The sequence below is a fragment of the Vombatus ursinus genome, unplaced genomic scaffold, assembly GCF_900497805.2.
Source record: "Vombatus ursinus unplaced genomic scaffold, bare-nosed wombat genome assembly UNPS02014833.1, whole genome shotgun sequence".
Taxonomy (NCBI): Eukaryota; Metazoa; Chordata; class Mammalia; order Diprotodontia; family Vombatidae; genus Vombatus; species Vombatus ursinus.
The window spans coordinates 6,257,996-6,278,603 of NW_020954611.1; the positions used below are offsets into that span (position 1 = coordinate 6,257,996).

The 20,608-nt window shown below is 38.8% G+C and overlaps 1 protein-coding gene across 3 annotated transcripts in view; it reads right to left on the bottom strand.

Moving 5' to 3' along the window:
- Nucleotides 1–9,849: 9,849 nt before the first annotated feature.
- Nucleotides 9,850–20,608, bottom strand: part of PANK1 (pantothenate kinase 1) — a 70,666-nt gene continuing 59,907 nt past the window's right edge. For all 3 annotated transcript variants that reach the window (XM_027839755.1, XM_027839756.1, XM_027839757.1), the window contains exons 6-7: nucleotides 16,244–16,369; nucleotides 9,850–11,940 (exon numbers count right to left, since the gene is read on the bottom strand). In XM_027839755.1, coding sequence (XP_027695556.1) covers nucleotides 11,881–11,940; nucleotides 16,244–16,369 — 186 coding nt within the window. In that variant the 3' untranslated portion in view covers nucleotides 9,850–11,880. The remainder of the gene's footprint in view (nucleotides 11,941–16,243; nucleotides 16,370–20,608) is intronic.

Consider the following 20,608-nt stretch of genomic DNA (forward strand, 5'->3'; position numbering starts at 1 on the left):
AGGCTTACATGGACTGATGTTGAGTGAAGTGAGCAGAACCAGGAGAACATTATGCACAGAAACAGCAACATTGTGTGATGATCAGCTATGATAGACTTAGCTCTTCTCAGCAATACAGTGATCCAAGACAATTCCAAAAGACTCGTGATGGAAAATGTTATCCACATCCAGAGAAAGAACTATGGAGTCGGAATACAGATTGAAGCATACTATTTTCACTTTTGGGGGGGTTTTTTGTGGTTTTTCCTTTTTGTTCTATTTCTTCTTTCACAACATGACTAATGTGGAAATATGTTTTACATGATTGTACATGTATATTAGATGGCTTGCCATCTTGGGGAAGGGGAAGAGGAGAGAGGGAGGGAGAAAAATTTGGAACTGAAAATCTTATAAAAAATGAATGTTGAAAAGTATCTTTATGTGTAATTAGAAAAAATAAAATAATATTTACAAGAAGAAGGAGGAGGAGGAGAAGAATGCATTTGCCAGGTGTCTAGAAAATCTAATCAAAAAGGCTTTAAACTAAAAACAATGACAGAGGGGAAAGACTACCTATATATCCCTCAAGTTGGAAACTGTAGATAATAGCCACAAAGAAGGAAGAATAGCATCTGAGATACCCAGAAAGTAATGAGGCAAACTATAAAAGGCTTGGATAATGTCTTGGATAATAAACAATGACATTTCTTAATTTCCCACAGAGCCTAAGGAAGTGTTCTACAAACAAGTACTTAAGAAAGATGTTTGTAGAACCGAATTACTACATGAGCAGTCTGATAGAAAACTGGCTTTTCCCATTAAAAATAAAATCTGAGTCATAAAAGTAACTCAACTTAATTTAAAATTTAATTTGAAAATCAAAGATTATAAATACCAATCCAATGGAAAAAAGGACAACTATCCAGTGCTTTTCTAAGTCAAAAATCCTGTATAAAAAAAAATTTTGTGGTCATTTGACTAACTCATTGACTAAATTGGTCTGAATAAAAGTTGTGATTTGTCTCTAGATTCAGGTTATTTAACATCTTAAATATAGCCTGAGACCCAGAGGTTCTTAGCCTGAGACTCATAAACTTGTTTTTTAAACATTGTGATAGCTGTATTTCAGTGTAACTGGTTTCCTTTGTGATCCCACCTATTTTATTTTATGCATTTAAAAGCATTACTATGAAAACAGGTCCATAGGCTTCATCAGACTCCCAAATGCATCCATCACATGAAAAGGTTAATGTAATCAATGTTATTTTTCAGGGTATAATCATAGACATTAAAAATAAGCTTTTTGTTGATTTGTAAAAATGGAAAGAGGCATCCAAAGATCAATGAGGAAACAAAGCAGATGTCCATCTACTGGGAAGCATTTGTACAAATTATAGTACATGAATATCATGGAATATTATCAAGTAGTACAGAGTAGCAAGAAAACGATACAGAGAAGCATGGGAAGTGTTACATGCATTAATGCGAAGTGAGGCAGAAAGTAGGAATACAAAATACATAAAAACAAGTACAACAATGTAAATGGAAAGAATAGAACAAATTAGAAGTGAAAACTGTATAATTATGATGACCAAGCTTGGTCTGGAAGAAGAGATGTGAGAGACCTCTCTGCCTTCTTTGCAAAACTAGGGTCAATGTGTAAGAAACATCTCATACACTGTTGAATTTGTCTGACATGTTGGTTAGTGACAGACTAGCAGGAAGAAGTATTACTTAGATACTTAGAAGAAGTTCCGCCCCCAACACAATTTCTCCGCAATGATCTAAAAAAATGCACCAGAGTGAATCCTGATAAGGAAATCCAAGAAGAAGAAGGAAAAAAAAACAGTGAATCATGTTTCTAGCTGAGGTCAGTAGAAGTTGGCCAGTGCACACTGGGGAAAAGGTCTGGTCAGGGGTGTACTTCACAAGGAGTATTCAAGCACATAGGAATTGAAAGAGGAGCAAGGCTGTGCACCAGAGAAAGAGGTCCCAGACTCATATGGGAGGATCTCAACCTTGTTCAGGATGTGGAAACAGGTGAATTGGTAGCTCTGTCATACACTATCCAATTCTGGAACACATTGAGAGTGAACTTAAAGGGGAGCTATGCCTAGGGGTGGGATTCAAGGTTGAAGAGTAGTCATTCAATTAGCTAGGAACAGATTCAGAAGTAAACAGTTGCTATCTGGCTCTGACCCCAAGGTCTTAGTTCCAGCCTCCAGTCCAATCTGAAACCTATAACAGAATAAACCAGGGTAGGAATTCCAGACCAAAGGGGACCTTTGCAATTTTCTTTCTAAATCTGCAAAGCTTTCTAGTCTGCTGATAACAGCTGAGGCTAGGGGAAGTTTATTGGAATTTCCTACCAGGGGCAAACCAACTGAAGTGTTGCACAGATCCAAACCCAGATAAGGAACTTGTAGAGCTTGTAGGCCAGAAGAGCAGTGATCAGACTTTGCCCTGGATTATACCACTGTGGGAACACTGAAAGTTTTTAGGTCCCAACCTGAGCTATTTCCAAGATCCTAGCATAATACAACATTTGATATGTTGATGAGTTTTTCTGAACTGCCTCATTCTTTTCTTTCTTTTTCTATTAAAAAGTATAAATCTTTGGGTAGAGAAGGAAGAGATATATTGGGATATTCAGGTGCCATAAAGACAAAAAGATATCCATTTAAAAAATATGAGTCACTCTAGGAGTGTCACCTATAATTAGGGTGGCCTGTTTGGACCAACTTAATAATTTAAACCAATATATCTATGGTTGTAACAGTAAGTAATTATTAATAGACAAACACTCAAGACAAATATTACAAAGCATATGCTGTTTGGATAGTCAAATCTTAAAGTAGCGAATCAATTTTCATTGAATTTATTTTATGTTAGGTACATAGAAGATATAGTTCCATTATTTCCACTAATGATCTGTTTTTAGTAATAACTCGGTCGTATATATAAAACATAAAACACCAGTAAAGAAATTACCAGTGGGATGTCTGACCTGTTGTAGTAAGTTAACTGAAGCTTCCCTTCAAGCTTTAGTAAATAGGAAATTGGTGGAAAATCATGGTTTCAGAATGTTGAATTAAATTGTTTAGATCACAGACAGATCACTTGACTCTCTTTCAATCCAATTCAATTCAACAAACATTTAATAAGTACCTACTGCTACTACTAGGCACTGTGCTAAGAGCTGAGGACACAAAAAGAAACAAAAGACAGACCCTGCCCTCAAGGAGCTCACAATCTAATGGAGTAGATAACATGCAAATAAATATATACAAAGATACACACACACACACACACACACACACACACATATACACACACAATAAGTAGGAAATAAGAAAGAGAAAGCACTGAATTAAAAGGTGTTATGGAACACATCCGTAGGTGGGATTTTTTTTTAGAACATTCTTTATAACATACGGAAATAGCCAGATATCTATAGACATATCATTGTCCCCGCATGGCATAGATTCCTAAGATGCTGAGTCAATTTGAAGTAGAAATAGCAAATTAGATGAAATGAGGACAGTGGAGAGAGGGGAACAAAGTGCCAGGTTAGTTTTGATCAATTTGTCACAACTTCAAAATAAATTAAGTCTCTTCTGAGTTCCTAAACTATGCAAATCAAAACCAAAATCTCTTCTACAATCAGTTTTTAAAAAGGTAGGGGAGGGCAGGTGGGGTTGAGATACAAGATTTCTAAGATTCTTTCCAGGCAAAAAGTTTACGAGCAGCTGGCTCTAAAAGAAGTAGTAGTCATTAGGTCACAGGGCCCACTACTGTATAATTAGGTAACTGTGTATTCCAATCACCTACAAAACTAGGTGGTGACTAAATAAGTTTATGATTTGTTAAGTAATAATAAAGTTGAAATGATAAAAAACAAATCAAGTTATAGGTAGGATCATTTAAATTGTACTACATTAGGAGCTTGGCAAAAATTAAGATCTAGTGAAATATCTCATTGTAAAAACAACTAACCTGGAAAATAGATCCAGGAGGGGGCAGCTAGGTGGCACAGTGGATAGAGCTCTGGCCCTGGATTCAGGAGGTCCTGAGTTCAAATCTGGCTTCAGACACATAACACTCAGTAGGTGTGTGACCCTGGGCAAGTCACTTAACCCCATTGCCTAACCAAAAAAAAAAGAAAAGAAAAGAAAATAGATCCAGGAGAGATAATTTAAAAATTATTAGACTATCTGAAAGCTATGATCAAAAAAAGAGCCTAGACATCATCTTTCAAGAAATTGTCAAGGAAAATTGCCCTGATTTTCTAGAACCAGAGGGCAAAATAGAAATGGAAAGAATCCACTGATCACCTCCTGAAAGAGATCCCCAAAAGAAAACTCCTAGGAATATTGTAGCCAAATTCCAGAGTTCCCAGGTCAAGGAGAAAATATTGCAAGCAGCCAGAAAGAAACGGTTCAAGTATAGTGGAAACACAATCAGGATAACATAAGATTTAGCAGCTTCTATAGTAAGGGATTGAAGGGCTTGGAATAATGATGTTCAGGAGGTCAAAGGTAGTATTAAAATCAAGAATCACCTACCCAGCAAAACTGAGTATAATATTTCAGGGGAAAAAAATAGACATTCAATGAAATAGAGGACTTTCAAGCATTCTTGATAAAAAGACCAGAGCTGAAGAGAAAATTTGACTTTCAAATATAAGACTCAAGAGAAGCATGAAAAGGTAAACAGGAAAGAGAAATAATAAAGACATTACTATTTATATTCCTATATGGAAAGATGATATTTATAACTCCTAAGACCTTTGTTAGTATTAGGGTAGTTGAAGGGAATATACATATACAGACTAAGGGCACAGGATGAGTTGAATATGAAGGGATGGTATCTAAAAAACAAAATTAAGGGGTGAGAGAGAATTATACTGGGAGGAAAAGAAAGGGAGAAGTAGAATGGGGTAAATTATCTCACATAAAAGAGGCAACAAAAAACTTTTACAGTGGAGAGAAGGGGGGGAGGTGAGAGGGAATGAATGAATCTTACTCTCATTGGATTTGGCTTAAGGAGGGAATAACATACATACTCAATTGGGTATGGAAATCTATCTTACCCTACAGGAAAATAGGGGGGAAAGGGATAAGAGAGGAGTGATGATAGAAGGGAAGATTGGGGGAGGGGGTAATCAGAAGCAAACTTTTGAGGAGGGACAGGGTCAAAGGAGAGAATAGAATAAATGGTAGAGCAGGATAGGATGGAAGGAATTATAGTTAGTCTTTCACAACATGACTATTATGAAAGTGTTTTGCATGACTACACATGTATAACCTATATCAAAAGCCTTGCCTTCTCAATGAGTGGGTGGGGAGGGAGGAAGGGAGAGAATTTGGAACTCAATTTTAAAAACTAATGTTAAAAATTGTTTTTAGGGGCAGCTAGGTGGCACAGTGGATAGAGCTCTGGCCCTGGAGTCAGGAGGACCTGAGTTCAAATCCAGCCTCAGACACTTGACACTTACTAGCTGTGTGACCCTAGGCAAGTCACTTAACTCTAATTGCTTCACCAAAAAGCAAAAAAAAAAATTATTTTTACATGCAACTGGGAAATAAGATACACAGGCAATAGGGTATAGAAATCTATCCTGCCCTACGGGAAAATAGAAGAGGAAAGGGATAAGAGAAGGGTGGGGGTGGTGATAGAAAGGAGGGCAGATTGGGAGAAGGGGTATTCAGAATCCAAGCTGTCTTGGGGTGGGGGAGGGGAAAGATGGGGAGAAAATTTGGAACTCAAAATCTTGTGGAAGTGAATGTTGAAAACTAAAAATAAATTAATTAATTTAAAAAATGCCCCTGCCCTATGCACTATTTCCAGCCCTAAAATTCTGTGTACAAGAGCTCTGTGTGCTAAAATGGTTACGGATTAGACAGATTTAATAATTCAATTCAATAAAAATTTGTTGTTATTGAATTGTGTCTGACTCTTTGTGACACCATTTGGAGTTTTCTTGGCAAAGACACTGGAGTATTCTGTCATTTCCTTCTCCAGCTCATTTTACAGATGAGGAAACTAAGGCAAATAGGGTTAAGTGACTTGTCCAGAATCACACAGCTAGTAAGTGTCTGAAACCAGATTGGAATTCAGGTCTTCCTGACTCCAGGCCTGGCACTCTATCCACTGAAACACCTAAGTGCCCAGCTCAATAAACATTATTAAACCTCTATTATGTGACAGGTACCATGCTAAACCTGGGGATACAAAAAGAGGCAAAAGACAATTCCCACCCTCAAAGAGCTTAGAGATAATAGAAATTAGAGAGAGATGACTAGAGAGAGATTAGAGATGAGAGAGACAGAGAGAGACAGACACAAAGATCTCCCTGAGAGACAGAAAGAGAGTGTAGACCAGCAAAATAGTCCCTGTTCTTAAGGAGTTTACATTCTGTAACTGGGGGGGGGGGGGAGACAATCCATAAAGGGGAGCTGGGAGGGCTGAGAATTATGTCTATAAATTTCTTAAGCCAATAAGAAGCCCAATTTTTCACAAGCATCTATAGACTGGACAAATTTTTTTTAAAAAATTCTCCCCATCTGTTAGAGTAAAAGCTGAATTCATTATAATAAGAAAACTAAACAAGTAGAGAATTTTTCAAGTACTGTAGAAGCAATAATTTACATAATAATGGCTACAACACATTCTTATCTCTTTGTCAAAGCAGACCCTAGAGGGCAGGGGTTCTTAACTTTTTTGTGTGTCTCGGATTCTTCTGACAATCAATCTGTTTAACTGCTTATATGCACCACTACTCAGAATAAGGTTTTTAAATACTTGAAGGAAATGCTATATTTTAGTCAGAGGGCATTGAAATAATAATAAATAAACGTATTTTTCCCCCATCCAAGTTCTCAGATTCCCTCAAAATCTATACCCAGATCCCTCTCCATGGACCTCAAGTTAAGAACGCTATCAAGAAGTATCTACTAGATGACACTCCTTGACTGGCTCAAGTTTTGGTAAACACTTAAAAGGGAAAAAGCAGAATTTCTTTATGTAATATCTGAAACTTGAGTTCCAGCTTTGCAGCTTAGCTGTGTGATCTTGGAAAAGTTGTTAACTGTTCTCTACCTCAGTTTCCCCACCTAAAAAAGAGGTATTCTGTAATGCCTCAATAGATTTGTGACTCCATCAATTTGGTTATTCCCTCCATTGGTGTGTTGATAACAAGGCAACTGACTTCTCAATTATTGCCCATATTCTCCCACAGATACCCCAGATGCTGCCTGACCTATTAGAGGGCTTGAGCTTTCTTACACTTCATAATCAGTTCAGCACTCACCCAAGATGTTTGTCTATAACCCCTCCTTGGTCTTACTATATCACTGACTCACCTCCCTTCCCATTCATCCATTTTCTCCATTATACCCCCTGTACCACTTCTTATGCATAGGTCAGCTTTGGAAACATTCTGCAGCTTACTTATGCCTACTGCCATCCAATGGGTAACTCACAACTTTGATTCTCTGAAAAATGAGAGTGTTCCAAGATATAGTATCATGGAGAGAATATTTGTGTACACGCATGCACACATGCGCACATATACACACACACACAGGAACATCTTGGGATCATTAAAAGCATTCTGTAATTTACAAAATGTCATTCACTTGGCAGTCTTCCTCCTATTAAATTCTGGGATCTACTCATTGTTCATTTGTAGTGCCTAACAAATGCAGGCAAGTCACCTAAATTCTTTCGGCCTCAATTTTCCACCTCTGTAAAATGGGACAAGCAGCTATCTTGCAGGGTTGAAGAACCAAAGACTGTGTGTGTGTGTGAATGTGTGTGTGTGTGAGAGAGAGAGAGAGAAAGGGATGGAGGGAGAACATTAACACAAATGAGTTTACCTTATTGGCTAACTATCAACTTGCAAGTTTTAAGGAATATGGCAGACAATAATAATCTACCTCAATAGATCCACGATCTCATCAACATGTGCATGGTATTTCCTTCAACCCATCCATGACTTCCCAATGAATACCATTATGGTCCATATTTTCCCATATATCCTCTATAGAGGATCGATCTAACATATGAGAAGCCTTCCTTTAGATCTTTTCATACTTCATGGGTACAAATGCAACACTTGGCTGGGTTTGCTATGGACTGGGGAAGGATAGGCAGAAGGCAGCATAGCTTTTAGTGGGACAAGTAATGGTACAGTGGATAGAGCGCCAAGCCTGGAGTCAGATACTTACTTGCTGTGTGACTCTGGGCAAGTCACTTAACCCTGTTTGCCTCAGTTTCCTCATTTGTAAAATGAGCTGGAGAAGGAAATGGCAAACCACTCTAGTATTTTTGCCAAGAAAACCCCAGAATGGTGTCATGAAGAGTCAGACACAACAGAAATGACTGAAAACCTAAGAAGCCTTGAACTGGGATTAGACAGATACCCTACAAGGTTTGACACAAAAGAAGTGTGATCTATGATGATGGGATATTTCTTATCCAAGAGATACAATCATAGGTTCTATCATCTTCAGCACTGAAAAGGAAAATCAATTCTGATTTCACCTTCCAAGGCCAAGAGTTGGTATAATCTGACCATTCAAACATATGATGACAGTAGAAATCTAGAAGTCACCTGAAAGCAAACACTTTGCCTGTTAACTCTAAGACAGATGCAAAACCCAGTGTTTGTCTGATGTGGACGTGACTTCTGCCTCAGGTCAGGTGGCATATAGAGACTGCCATGTTGCTTTTCATCTCATACAGTCAAAATCTCATGGGCAATATTTTTTATTATTTAATAATATCTCCCATTAGTCAGACCTAATCAACTTAAAAGGTCTCAAGAAGAGTAATCAAGTAATTTCAGACACATACTAACTGATCCTAACTGATACTACCTGTGTGACCTTGAACAAGTCACTTAACTTCTCTGGGCCTCAGTTCACTCATCTGTAAAAGGAAAAAATAAGGGGGTTAGACTACATGACCTCAGAGGTCCCTTCTAACTCTAGATGTACCATCCCATGGCTTACAACAAAAATAGCACAACTGAGGCAGGTCATTGGACCTCACTTTGAGCTTTCTGATTGGTTTCAGGGAAAGACTCAAGGCAGCACAGTGTAGTGGGAAGAACACCGAATTTAGAGTGAGAAGAACCAGATTCAGATCCCAGCTCTGTTCCTTACAGCCCGCTTGACTATGAACATCATTTTGTTCATTTGTAAAATGATGGCATTGAACTAGATGAATAGTCAATGTAAGACTAATACTATCATCCCATGAAACTTGCTATTTCTTCATATATGGAATTGAGAATGAGAGACCTCCCACCCTCACCCAACTTGGTTCAATGAGTATAGGAACCACAACTGGTAAGGCAGTTAGCTGGTGTGGATTTGTTTGTACCCTTGCATATAAAACTGACCAAGTTCCCTGTATTTTTAACTCAGTTTGTAGTCAAATCACAGGTCTGAAACAACAACAATAACAACATCAACTGAAAGTGTTTCAATACAACTGAGGCATTCATAATAACAGACATGGTGATGTCATTCTTTCAGAATGAGAAAATACTGATAGAATTATTCTGAGTATTTATAATGTTAAAAAAAAAAGCCCTCAATTTCAGAAGTTATCAAAAGCTGGTGAAGCTAGAAAAGAAAAAAAATCCCATAAAATGATTCAGTTTCTGTTGAGAAGAGTATATATCACATGTCTCCAAGAAACCAATACAAAAGGCTCAGATTACATAATGCTTGGTGGGAAAAATGTTAATGATAATGACAATGTTTTTTTTTCAAATTCAATAAAAATTTAAATTATTCAAATAATATCTAATCAAGACAAGGAAGTTCAGAAACGAAAGCCACATATACACAAAACACATCACAACAGGAATGGGTTTTATTTCAACCAGACAAGTCAACACTTCAATTAGTATCCACTTCTTCACAACCTGAAGATGTAAAAATGAATGACTGCATTCAAAAGACAAAGAGGGAAGTCAACCAATCTCTCTTTTGATCCAGACTGTCCTTCCTAACTTCCTTTCTTTAACAAGCCAAAGCAAAAAGATCAGTTCTTTCTGGTATTTTGTCCAGGGTCATCAAGACAAAGGCAAAAAGGGAGGGAACGAAACCAAAGTCAGTAATCATCAGGACATCTTTTTGAAATAAAAATTATTTTTGACCAAAAAAACCAATAAAATAAAAATGTTTGTTTTTAGAAATATCATCTTTCTCAAATGTTGAAAGTAAAAACATTTTAAAATTTCTACACATAAGATCTCATTACAGTATGCCAGGGCACATGTACAAAAAAGACATATAGTTTGTTGACTGATTATCATCCAGTATCTCATGCCATAATTTTATTTCTTCCTCTGATGCTCCAATTTGCACCAGAATTTTGATGAGGTCAGAATTCTATTGAAGAACTCCCTTCAAAACCAAACATACTATATAAAGATTTAATATCATTTACTTTGTGGGGGTTAGAAAATTATCTTCATAAAGGGTTTCAGGTTTCATTTAGTACTGAATTGCTGATATAAAATAAACCAAGAGGCAGCATGACCTAGTGGCTAGAGTGTTGAGCTTGGAATCAGAAAGACCTGGGTTCCAATCCTAACTTGGACACTTACCAGCTGTGACTTCTGTGTGCCTGAGACAATTCCCTAGGACTTACTTAAACTAAGTCATGGATTGGCAGTCATCTGCACCAGCAGTGAGAATTCCCACTCTGGACAGAATCTAAGACCTTTTGTGTATTCTCACTTAATACAGCAGATTTATGGGGCGGGGGGGGGGACAGGGGGAAAAGCAAAAATGTTCCATCTATTCCTTACTGCCACAGTCTTTTAATATAACATGGAAGAGAAGAAGCCTTAGTCTGGGAATGGGATGACTTGGTTGTCCGCATTCTAGACCAATCCTATCTTATCAAAAATTTATCCTTCCCAGAGCCTAGAAAAGTACTCTGCACCTAGTAGGCATTTAATAATTGTTGTATATACTACTGTATTATAATCCCTTCTTCTGTCACTAGAATGCAAAACTAGATAATTCATTTTTCTCTCTGGGTCTATGTTTCCTTCCCTGTAAAATGAGGGAGGCTAGACTTAGGTCCCTTCCAGTTCTGACATTCTATGGTCTAAGGTTCCTTCTGGGCCTGTAACTCTATGATGTTTGGAGTCTTCACTGCATGGGTACTTCATAAAGCCTTAGCTCTCACTGCTTAACCAGTGGAGTGGTCAGCTCCTTGGGTAATGTGAATGTATGTTTACAGAAAATATCTCTCATTGTGGAGGAAGAGGACAGAAATTAAGCTTGGGAGACGGCTCTCCTTCCATGGGACATTCACTCACAGACAGAAATATGAGACAAAAAAAACCAACAAACTCAAAAGGGAAAAAAGCATTCACAGTAAAACATGCTAGCTTTGTAGTTTCATTTGAAACCAACAGCAAATCATGAAACGTCATGAAAAATATAAGTCAAGATAAAAATCTCCTAGAGTGATTACTAAATGAAGTTAAAATTACCACACTGATCAGTAAACCCCAGAAGAAAAACACAGCTATTACATTTCAGATCCTTCTGAAACATTTCTCAGCTTTTTAAAACGAATGCAAAAAACTGGGACATTTGGCCACGTTGCACATTTTGTCCTTTAAAAAAAAAAATACAGTATACAGAAAGAAAAAAAAAAAACCTCTTGTATTCCCCATGTGAATTTTGAATTCTATGCTCAAAACCCCAAGAGTAAAAGATCAGCTAGAAGGATTTCAGATTATTTACAAATCCAGCAGGTACGAGTGCCAAAATGGCTTCGTTCCTATCCTGATCGTGGCTTTCACTTTCTCCAGCAGCAACCTCAGCAGGGGCATTTTTCCCGTCTTTTGTCCAGGTGACATCACTACTGATCATCAGTCATCTTAAACAGTTCCAGTAGGGCCCCAACAGCGCCAAAGTAGCCCTTCAAAACAAGAGAAAACATGATAAGAAACTATTTAGAAAAATGTTAAAATAGCCAATGACCCAAAAAATTCTTGGAATGTTAAATCCCTAATGTTTGGGGTGGTGAGAGTTAAATTCTAATTCCATTCAAACATCATTAAGTGCTTACTACATGCAATTAATCAATCAAGCCCTTATTAAGCACCTAATATGTTCTGGGAACTGAGCTAGCTGCTAGGGAGAAAACAAAAATTAGATGATCCCTGCCTTCAGGGAACTCAGGGGAGACAGCATATATATGAGATACCACATACATAAGCACATAATAAACAGGCCCTGGAAATAGGCAGATAGGGACAAAAAAAAAATAGACTAGTCACTGCACTCAAAGCGCTTACAAGTAAACACAAGGTAATTTAGCATGTCAACTAGGCAAGATCCAGTAAGGCTTCAAGAAGAAGGTGATACTTAGTCTGAGTCTAGAAGGAAGATAAGAGTTAGGGGGGAATGAATTCCAGGTTGTTGAGATTGGGGAGAAGGGATATATCAGGGGAGAGGAAATGGGAATACAGAAATGTCATATTTGGTCAATAGGTAAAATGTGTGAAGCAGAGTCATAGGAATAAATCTGAGAAAGTCTGCAAGATGGCTCTGGTCTTTAAAAGTCAAGCTAACAGATCTGAATTTTACCCCAAAGGCAAGACGGAGCCACTGTGGATTTTTGAGTAAGGGACTCTTCAGAGTACGCAGCTCTCTTCTCTTCAACAGAAGTCTCAGAGTTGTTTCTTAACTCCAAGTATCCACTACAAGATTTTCTTCTAATCTTTTTCAGGCAGGTCAGGATTTCCTCACACCTTTTTAGATCCCTCTTGATCCCCCCCCCCCCCCAGGCCTTTCTTCTTCTTTCTTTGTTGTTGTTGTTTTTAAAGGCATATTTCATTCTCCTGGATAACCTCTTGACCTCTTCTGGTGGCCCTTTGTTTTCTGCTCTTTGTTATTCAGACAATCTGTCTCCTCCTTCCCTCATAGTCCATCTCTTTCTTCAGCTCTGAAGCAGTGATCAAGGAGCCAGCATGGCCTGGTTCAGGCAGCTGATGGCATAAAGACCTGAGTTCAAATCCAGCCTCAAATACTTACTAGTTGTATGACCCTGGGCAAATCACTTAACCTCTGCTTGCCTCAGTTTCCTTAATTGTAAAATTGGGATAATAATAGCACCTACCTCCCAGGGTTGTTGGGAGGATCAAATGAGATAATATTTGTAAAGCACTTAGCACAGTGCCTGGCACATAGTAAGTAAGTGTTTAATAAATGCTCATTCCCAGGCAAAAGAGTGTTACATTTTGCCCCAAATAAATTTAAGGCCAAATAGGTACAACATTTCAATAAAAAAAAATAAAATTAATGCTTATTCCCTCCCCACTTTCAATGATGTCGGTAAAAGCATAAATGGCATATTTATCAAATTTGCAGATGACACAGCTGCTGGGGATAACCAGCATATTAAATGGCAGAATCAGGATTCCTAAAGACCTTAATAGGCTAGGATGCTAAGATGAATCTATAGCAATGAAATTTAACATAAAATTTAAAAAGCTTTACACTTGAAATTTAAAGTTTTTTACTTCATTGGCATCTAGGTGGCACTGTAGACAATGTTGGGCTTGGAGCTGCGAAGACCTGAACATAAATCCTGTCTCAGACACTTGCTACATGACTGACCTTTGGCAAGTCATTTATCCCTCTGGAGCCTCAATTTCCTTATCTGTAACATTAAGGAGTTGTACACCATGGACTTTGAGATCCCTTCCAGTGTTAGATTTACGATCCTATGAATTTTTAAAATCAGCTTCATGCATACAAGGTAGGAGGCATGTGCTTTGACAGAAATTAAGCTCAAGAAGACCTAAGAGTTTCAGTGGTCTCAATGAGTAAATAATGAACTTAATTTTAGGCTGCATCAAGAGAGGCAGTCAGTGGGACTTGGGAAATGATAGTATTTTGCTCCTGGCCAGATCACATCCAGAATAATACATTCAGTTCTTGGTGACTCTTTAGAATGGATATAGATAAGCTGGAGTGTGTCCAGAAAAGGTCAATGAGGAAGGTGAAGGACCTTGAGTTCATACCACATGAGAAGTGGTTGGGATGTTTAGCCTGGAAAGAAGAGGCCCCAAAGAGTACATGCCATTGGTCTTCAAATATTTGAAGGGCTGTCATGCGGAAGAGCAATCACACTTGTTCTGAAGGGTCCCAGAATGCAGGACAAGTAGTAAAGGAAGGAAGGTGCAGAGAGCCATTTTAAGCTTGATGTAATGAAAAACTTTCTAAAAGTCCAGAGCCATCTAAAAATGGAATGGGCTGCCTTGGAAGGTAGCAGGTTCCCCAACCCTGCATACCTTCAGGTTTGATGACCATTTGGGTTAGTTATACATATGAGAAATTTATTTAAATGCCAATGTGACTAGGTGGCCTCTGGAATTTCTTCCAAATCTGAGACTGTTTCGGTGTGACAAGTCCCAAGGGTCTCATCTATTGGTTGATTATAGTCACAGTCATAGGAGTTATAGCTAGAAGGGAGACTCATTTGATAACCAAGACAGAGGTGAAGTAGCTTTTCCATAGCCGCAGGGTAGCAGAGCAGTCATCTGAGCCCAAATTCTCTGACTCCAAAGACAAGAAACATCAAAGATCATGGAAATTCATTGATGAGAAAAGACCTGCTGCCCTCTCTACACCCAGAAATGGCCTGGAAATCGTGGAAATCAAGGGAAACTCCTCAATTCTTCTGGTAACTGAATGAAAGTTCTTCTACCCAATGAGTACAACTGAACATAAGAAAACAGTGCCTGGTACTCTAAGAAAATAGCCTGGCATTCTACAGAGCAATACATTACACTGAATGTTTAGCTAGGGACCACTTCCAAGTAGGAAAAAAAGTACTGTCTTATTTTCAGCATTCATTTTCATCAATGGGTATCACAGATGAGTTGTGGTTACTACTAGCTGAGGTAATGCCCCTACAGATGAGAACCACAGAGGTCCTAATGAACTAGATCACAAGCTTTTATGTACTTTAAGAAACTCAAATGTGATTTACCTATCTCTTTATTCTATATAAAAAAATACAAGTAAATCATTCCACACATGATTTGTTGTTGTTGTTCAATTGTTTTTCCAATCATGTCTGACTCACTTTGTGACTCCATTTGGGGTTTTCTTGGCAAAGAAACTGGAGTGGTTTACCATTTCCTTCTCCAGTTCATTTCAAGATGAAGAATTGAGGCAAACAGGGTCAAGCAACTTGCCCAAGGGCACACAGGTAATAAGTGTCTAAGGCTGCATTTGAATTCAGGTCCTCCTGACTCCAGGGCTGGCATTCTATACACTTGGCCACCTAACTTCCTCCACACATGACTGAGTTTGCCTTAAAGATAGAGCAAGGAGCCCCACAATAGCTATTCATTATCACATTCATACAAAATAAATTCCAAAGAGAAAAAAAAGTCTTCAATTTCTCTTGAGCTGAATGCCAAGTATAATCCAGCATCTTCCTCTACCTTCCAGATTGTCGGACTAAGGAGACAAATTCATCAATTGATAAAGAAAACAAATAGTTCTGTGAAGTATTCTTTATTTGGAGAGGGAGTACAGTATGGTAGAGACAGACAGACAGAAAGACAGACAAATGGAGGGGGATGACAAGAGGAAAATCTTTAACCTAACTCTCATGCTTCCCAAGTGTATGTAACCATAGGTAAATCATTTAATTTCTCTGACACCTGGTTTCCTCATGATCACATTTAAGCCACTGACTCTCCGTAAGGTTGTTGGAACAAAATTACTTTTTAAATTACAAAGCCCCACACATGTGAGAGAAAGCTGTGGGCTAGTGGAGATCTGGCCTGGGAGCCAAGAAGATCCAGTTATATGATCCTGGCCAAGTTACTTACCCCCCTTGGAGTCTAAAACAGATTAAAATATAATTGGGAAATATTTAACAAAACTGATACAAATACAATAGAACAGAGATAATCTTAATATGTGGTATTCTAAGTCAATATGCAGCCAGGAGGGATCCTTGTGTATGGTCCAGTGGCCTCCATTTCTATCCAAATTTGACACCACTGCTCTAGATAACTCCTTAAGAGTGCAGACTACAGGTTGCAGAAAGGGTGATGATCTGGATTGGGAGACGGAGATTCCTCATGCGGAAATTCCCTATATCAATTAAATTACAAATCCAATCTCTATCTCTTCATCCCTATATATATATGTGGGCATTTATTTTAGGCAAATGATTCCATACATGTCATACCTACCTCATGTTCCAAGAACAGAGCTTTTAGCTGTCCTTTGGACCAAAAATCCATGGCATATGCTAGCAGCTTCATAGAGACCATATTGATTCTAAGGAAATTCCCAACAAACACCACTCTGTCAATGTTCTGCCAGGGGAAAAAAAAAATTTTTTTTTCATGTTAGAGCTGTAGAAACAATAAGTAGAACACATTTATTCTGCAATTTTTCTTTTAAATGTCAGTTTCTCAGCATTCTTTGGCTTAAGCTAAGAGTTGCTCAGTAGCATGGGGATATTGGAAGGCACATGGGCAGAATAGAAGTCATTATCTGCCCCAGCTCTAAGAGACTCGTTTTGGTGGCAGTCTGAAGATGGAGGCAGCTTGAAATCTAGGTGCCCACTGATAGTTTAACTGCAATTCCCAGCACTGCTTGCTCCTGTACACATATCAAAAGACTGCAATCAACTCTTGGTCATGTGCCTTTGTTCAAACAGATCTTCATGCTTCAGAGAGAGTCCCCTTCCCCCCCTTCCCCCCTCTCCCTCCCCACTGAGACAACATCAACAATAACCAATAACAGGTAGCATTTCTACAGCCCTTTCACCTTCACAAAGCACTTTATATACCTTAACTCAATTTTCAAAACAATCTTGTGAAGTAGGCATGAAGGTATTCTTGCTCCCATTTTACAGATGAGAAAACTGAGACTCAGAGAGGTGAACGGGCTTGCCCAGTCACCCAGTTAGTGTCAAAGGCAGGTCTCTTCCTAACTCTAAGACCAGCATTCTAGCTACTACCTTACATAGCCTCTCAGAAGCCCCACCCTTCTATAAAGGTTATCCCCAAGTTCCCCAGATGAAAACGATGTCTCCCTCATCAAATTTCAGGTAACAATTTACCTGACTCACCTTTGCCCCCCAATCACATTTTACCTTTGTAATATACTCATGTGTAGCCTTATTATATCTCCATTATCAGACGTAGGCTCCTTAACAGCAGAGACTGTGCCATTTTTCTGTCTTTGAATCCCCAGTGAGAATGCCTTGTACACAGTTGGTAATTAATGTTTGTTTGTTGAATCTGAATTGTTCCACATTCCCTGAGCACATAGTAACCAAAGCACAAAGCACAAAGGGGTAGCAGAAGCAAGCCAGCTTAGGGTTTCTAGACACATCTATGGGTAATTTAAAAATGGGCGCAAATGAACAATAATTGGTAGGACTTTCACAACCCAAATGTTGCTGGGGACTCAAGTCCTGCATGTTGGCCATACCTGTGGCTTACAGAAGACTTCCAAGGGGATGGTAAGGAGAAAAGCAAATCAGGTTCTCAAGGTAAACCTTACCTGCATAGCAGCACTCTGAATTGGAAGGTTGGGGTGAGGGAAGGAGTTAAGGGTTTAACTTGAAAATGACACTTGCCAAAATAAGCTCTAGTTTCATTTCATCCTGAGCCTCTAGAAATGCAATGAAGGGTCCCGAGCATGGCTGTTAAACCAAGAGATAATTAAGAAAAACACCAGTTCAACTCAGATGGTTCAAGGCTACAGAAGGTCTAAGGTGGCATTCCATCCAAGCACAGGGTCTGTGTAACCCAGGAAGTAGGTTATTGTACTTTGCAGTTTTATCTAGAAATAACTGGGAACAAAAGGGGAAAACTCATGCTTCTGCCACCCAATGTTTTAAATTCTGGGAAGGCAGCATGGCATGTTGAAAGGTGTGCTAGAAGTGGCATCAAAGGCCTTGGGTTCAAATCCTAATTTTACCACTTAACTATCTATATGTCAGGCAAGTGAATTAAACATCCTAGACACCAGAACCTTCTCTTTAACATAAAGGTCAGATTAACTGGCCTTTGAGGTCTCTTTCAACTCTCAAACTATGATCCTATGACTAGACCAGCAATTTAAGATCTGTCATCCTTTGGGAATAAACTTACACTGGAAATAATAACTATAATGTATGCAGAGTATCCCCAAAGACAATGCAGTTTGGGCTTTAATAGGTTTAAATTGCACTAAGACTTCTGTAATAGCCTGGATGGTATTATTTTACAAGCATGACCTCTATGTGGTAGAATGGGAAAGGCATGTGTTCTCTAGTCTAATAACCTAAATTCCTATCCTCTAATGCTTGCTACCCATAGGACCTTGGTCAAGTCCATTTTCCTCCCTGGGTCTCAGGTTCCTTGTCTGTCAAATGAATAGGTTGGACCAAGATGGCCTTTGAATGATGAGCCTATATTTCTCACAATCTGTACAATAAATACTACAGGTATTTTTATCCCCAATTTACAGATGAGGAAATTGAGGCTCAGAGGTTAAATGAATTGTCCAAGGTCGCACAGCTAGTAAGCTTCAGAGGTAGGATTTAAAGCCAGGTTTCCCTGTCTTCAAGTCCATCCTCCAGCTATTATTCTACCCTACAGCTTCCCTATTCACATTTGTATTACTATACTATCCCTATTTGTATTACTATGCTATACATGTAGACTAACTCCAAGTCCCACACACTTGGAAATAGAAACACGCTAACTGCTTTTCCCACTCCCCAGACCTCCCAGGTTGCTAGGAGTCCAGCTTCAGCCATCACCAACCAACCTGACCTACTGACAGAGCTTGTCCTCCAAAGAATGGCTCTGTTGCTATGGAAACATTTCAGAGAAGGGGAGACTAGCCTTGGAAACCAGCATTACTTTCCCTGTTCAATATATCAAGAGCAAGTAGAACCTAGTGGGAACCTCCATTTCCAACGGCTTGAATTTTTAACCATGTAAAACTCTGAAGATCTAATTTATTCGGGCAAACCCATTCTGACCCTGGATTTCAGAGTCTTGCTTCTTAGAATAGAGCAGCAACCACCACAATCCACGGAATTTTGAAAGGGAAAGGCCATGTGGGAATAGGCAAACTGCCTTCAACAGAGAAGAAGGTGGCAGTGAATATTAAAAAGGAAGAGGAAGCCTGGAAAGAAACCAATTAAATTTAGAGGAAGGGCTTTTCCCTCTCCCTCTTTCCCAACACAATGTTGCCAGAGAATGAAGCTTCTCCTTGCACTGAGGAAAAGTGTCAATCTCAACAGCCTTGAGACAGAACTGGTAGAGAGTCCAGGACAAGAGGACATCAAAAGATGACACAATCTGACTGTCATGGAAGCCAGACTTCTAAAGGGACAGAACCTCTCAATAACAATGTAAAATCAAAGATTGAAAGGATAAGCAAAAACAAAAAAACAAAAACAAAAAAAACAAAAAAAAACCCAACCAACACTCCCTCCAAACAACTTTCCCTCTCTAGAAAAGTGTCTGGGGAACTTATCCTATGGGGCTCATAGGAAAATCCCACTCTCTGAAACACTTGGGGGTAGGGTGGGGAGAGAACACTCCCATAAGCTGACAAAAACACAAGTCATGGAATTCAACCTGCAATCTTTTAGTAGAGTCTTTTTCTTCTACTACAGCCTGAGATACCCTCAGCCCTGAGGCAGTAAAACCAATTACATAAGTCTTACAATTCCTCCCAAGGCTATAGTATCATTCAAGACACGTTTAGTATGGTTAAGCCTCTGATGGGCATCCCACTGCAGTGCAGCCATAGCAAGGAAACGGAAGTCAAAAGAGAAAACACATTGGGATACTAACCCAACCAAAATGCCAACCAAACACTCAGGCCATAAATAGCAAGGAACACTTTAACAAGAGAGAAATAAGCGTAAAGGGAAGGCAATCAATGCTCTGGGGAGAGGGGGCAGGTGTTTTCTGTCAATTGATCTTTGGGAGATTATGAACATGGTCCACTCTATACATATTAGTCTAAGGACATATTTGGCAGTTGGGGGTGAGGGGCCTTTGGAAGATAATGTTTAAAAAGAAAACAAAACCAAACAAAACAAAAAAAAACACCAAAGCCTTCTAGCACAGGAAGTTCTGAAGGCAGGAGAGGACGGACTTTAAAAAGGCACATCTCTGGAATGTGTTCATTTAATTTTCCATTAAAACAGCTCCAAGGTTAAAGACTAGATTTCAACCTGATTTTCAAATTCATATTTACATACATATTGTCAAGGCTCACAAATACACTTTCCTATGTGAAATAAAATACAGGGGAAGGCCACTGGAATCCTAGAATTTGGAGATGGGAATAATACCTTCATGTGTTGATCTCATACTAGACCTCAGCTGTATCACAGGCACATTTTGGGGTGATGTGACTTGCATAACATGGTGTTAGTTCTGCAAAGGCTTTCAAGAGATCATCTGGTCTAACCCCTTTGTTTTACAGATGAGGAAACTGAAGTACAAAGCAGTTAAGTGACTTGCTTGAAGGTGAACCAACCAGGACCTGAATCCAGGTTATGGTTTGTCCCCTGTTCTTTTTTGCCTTTCTAA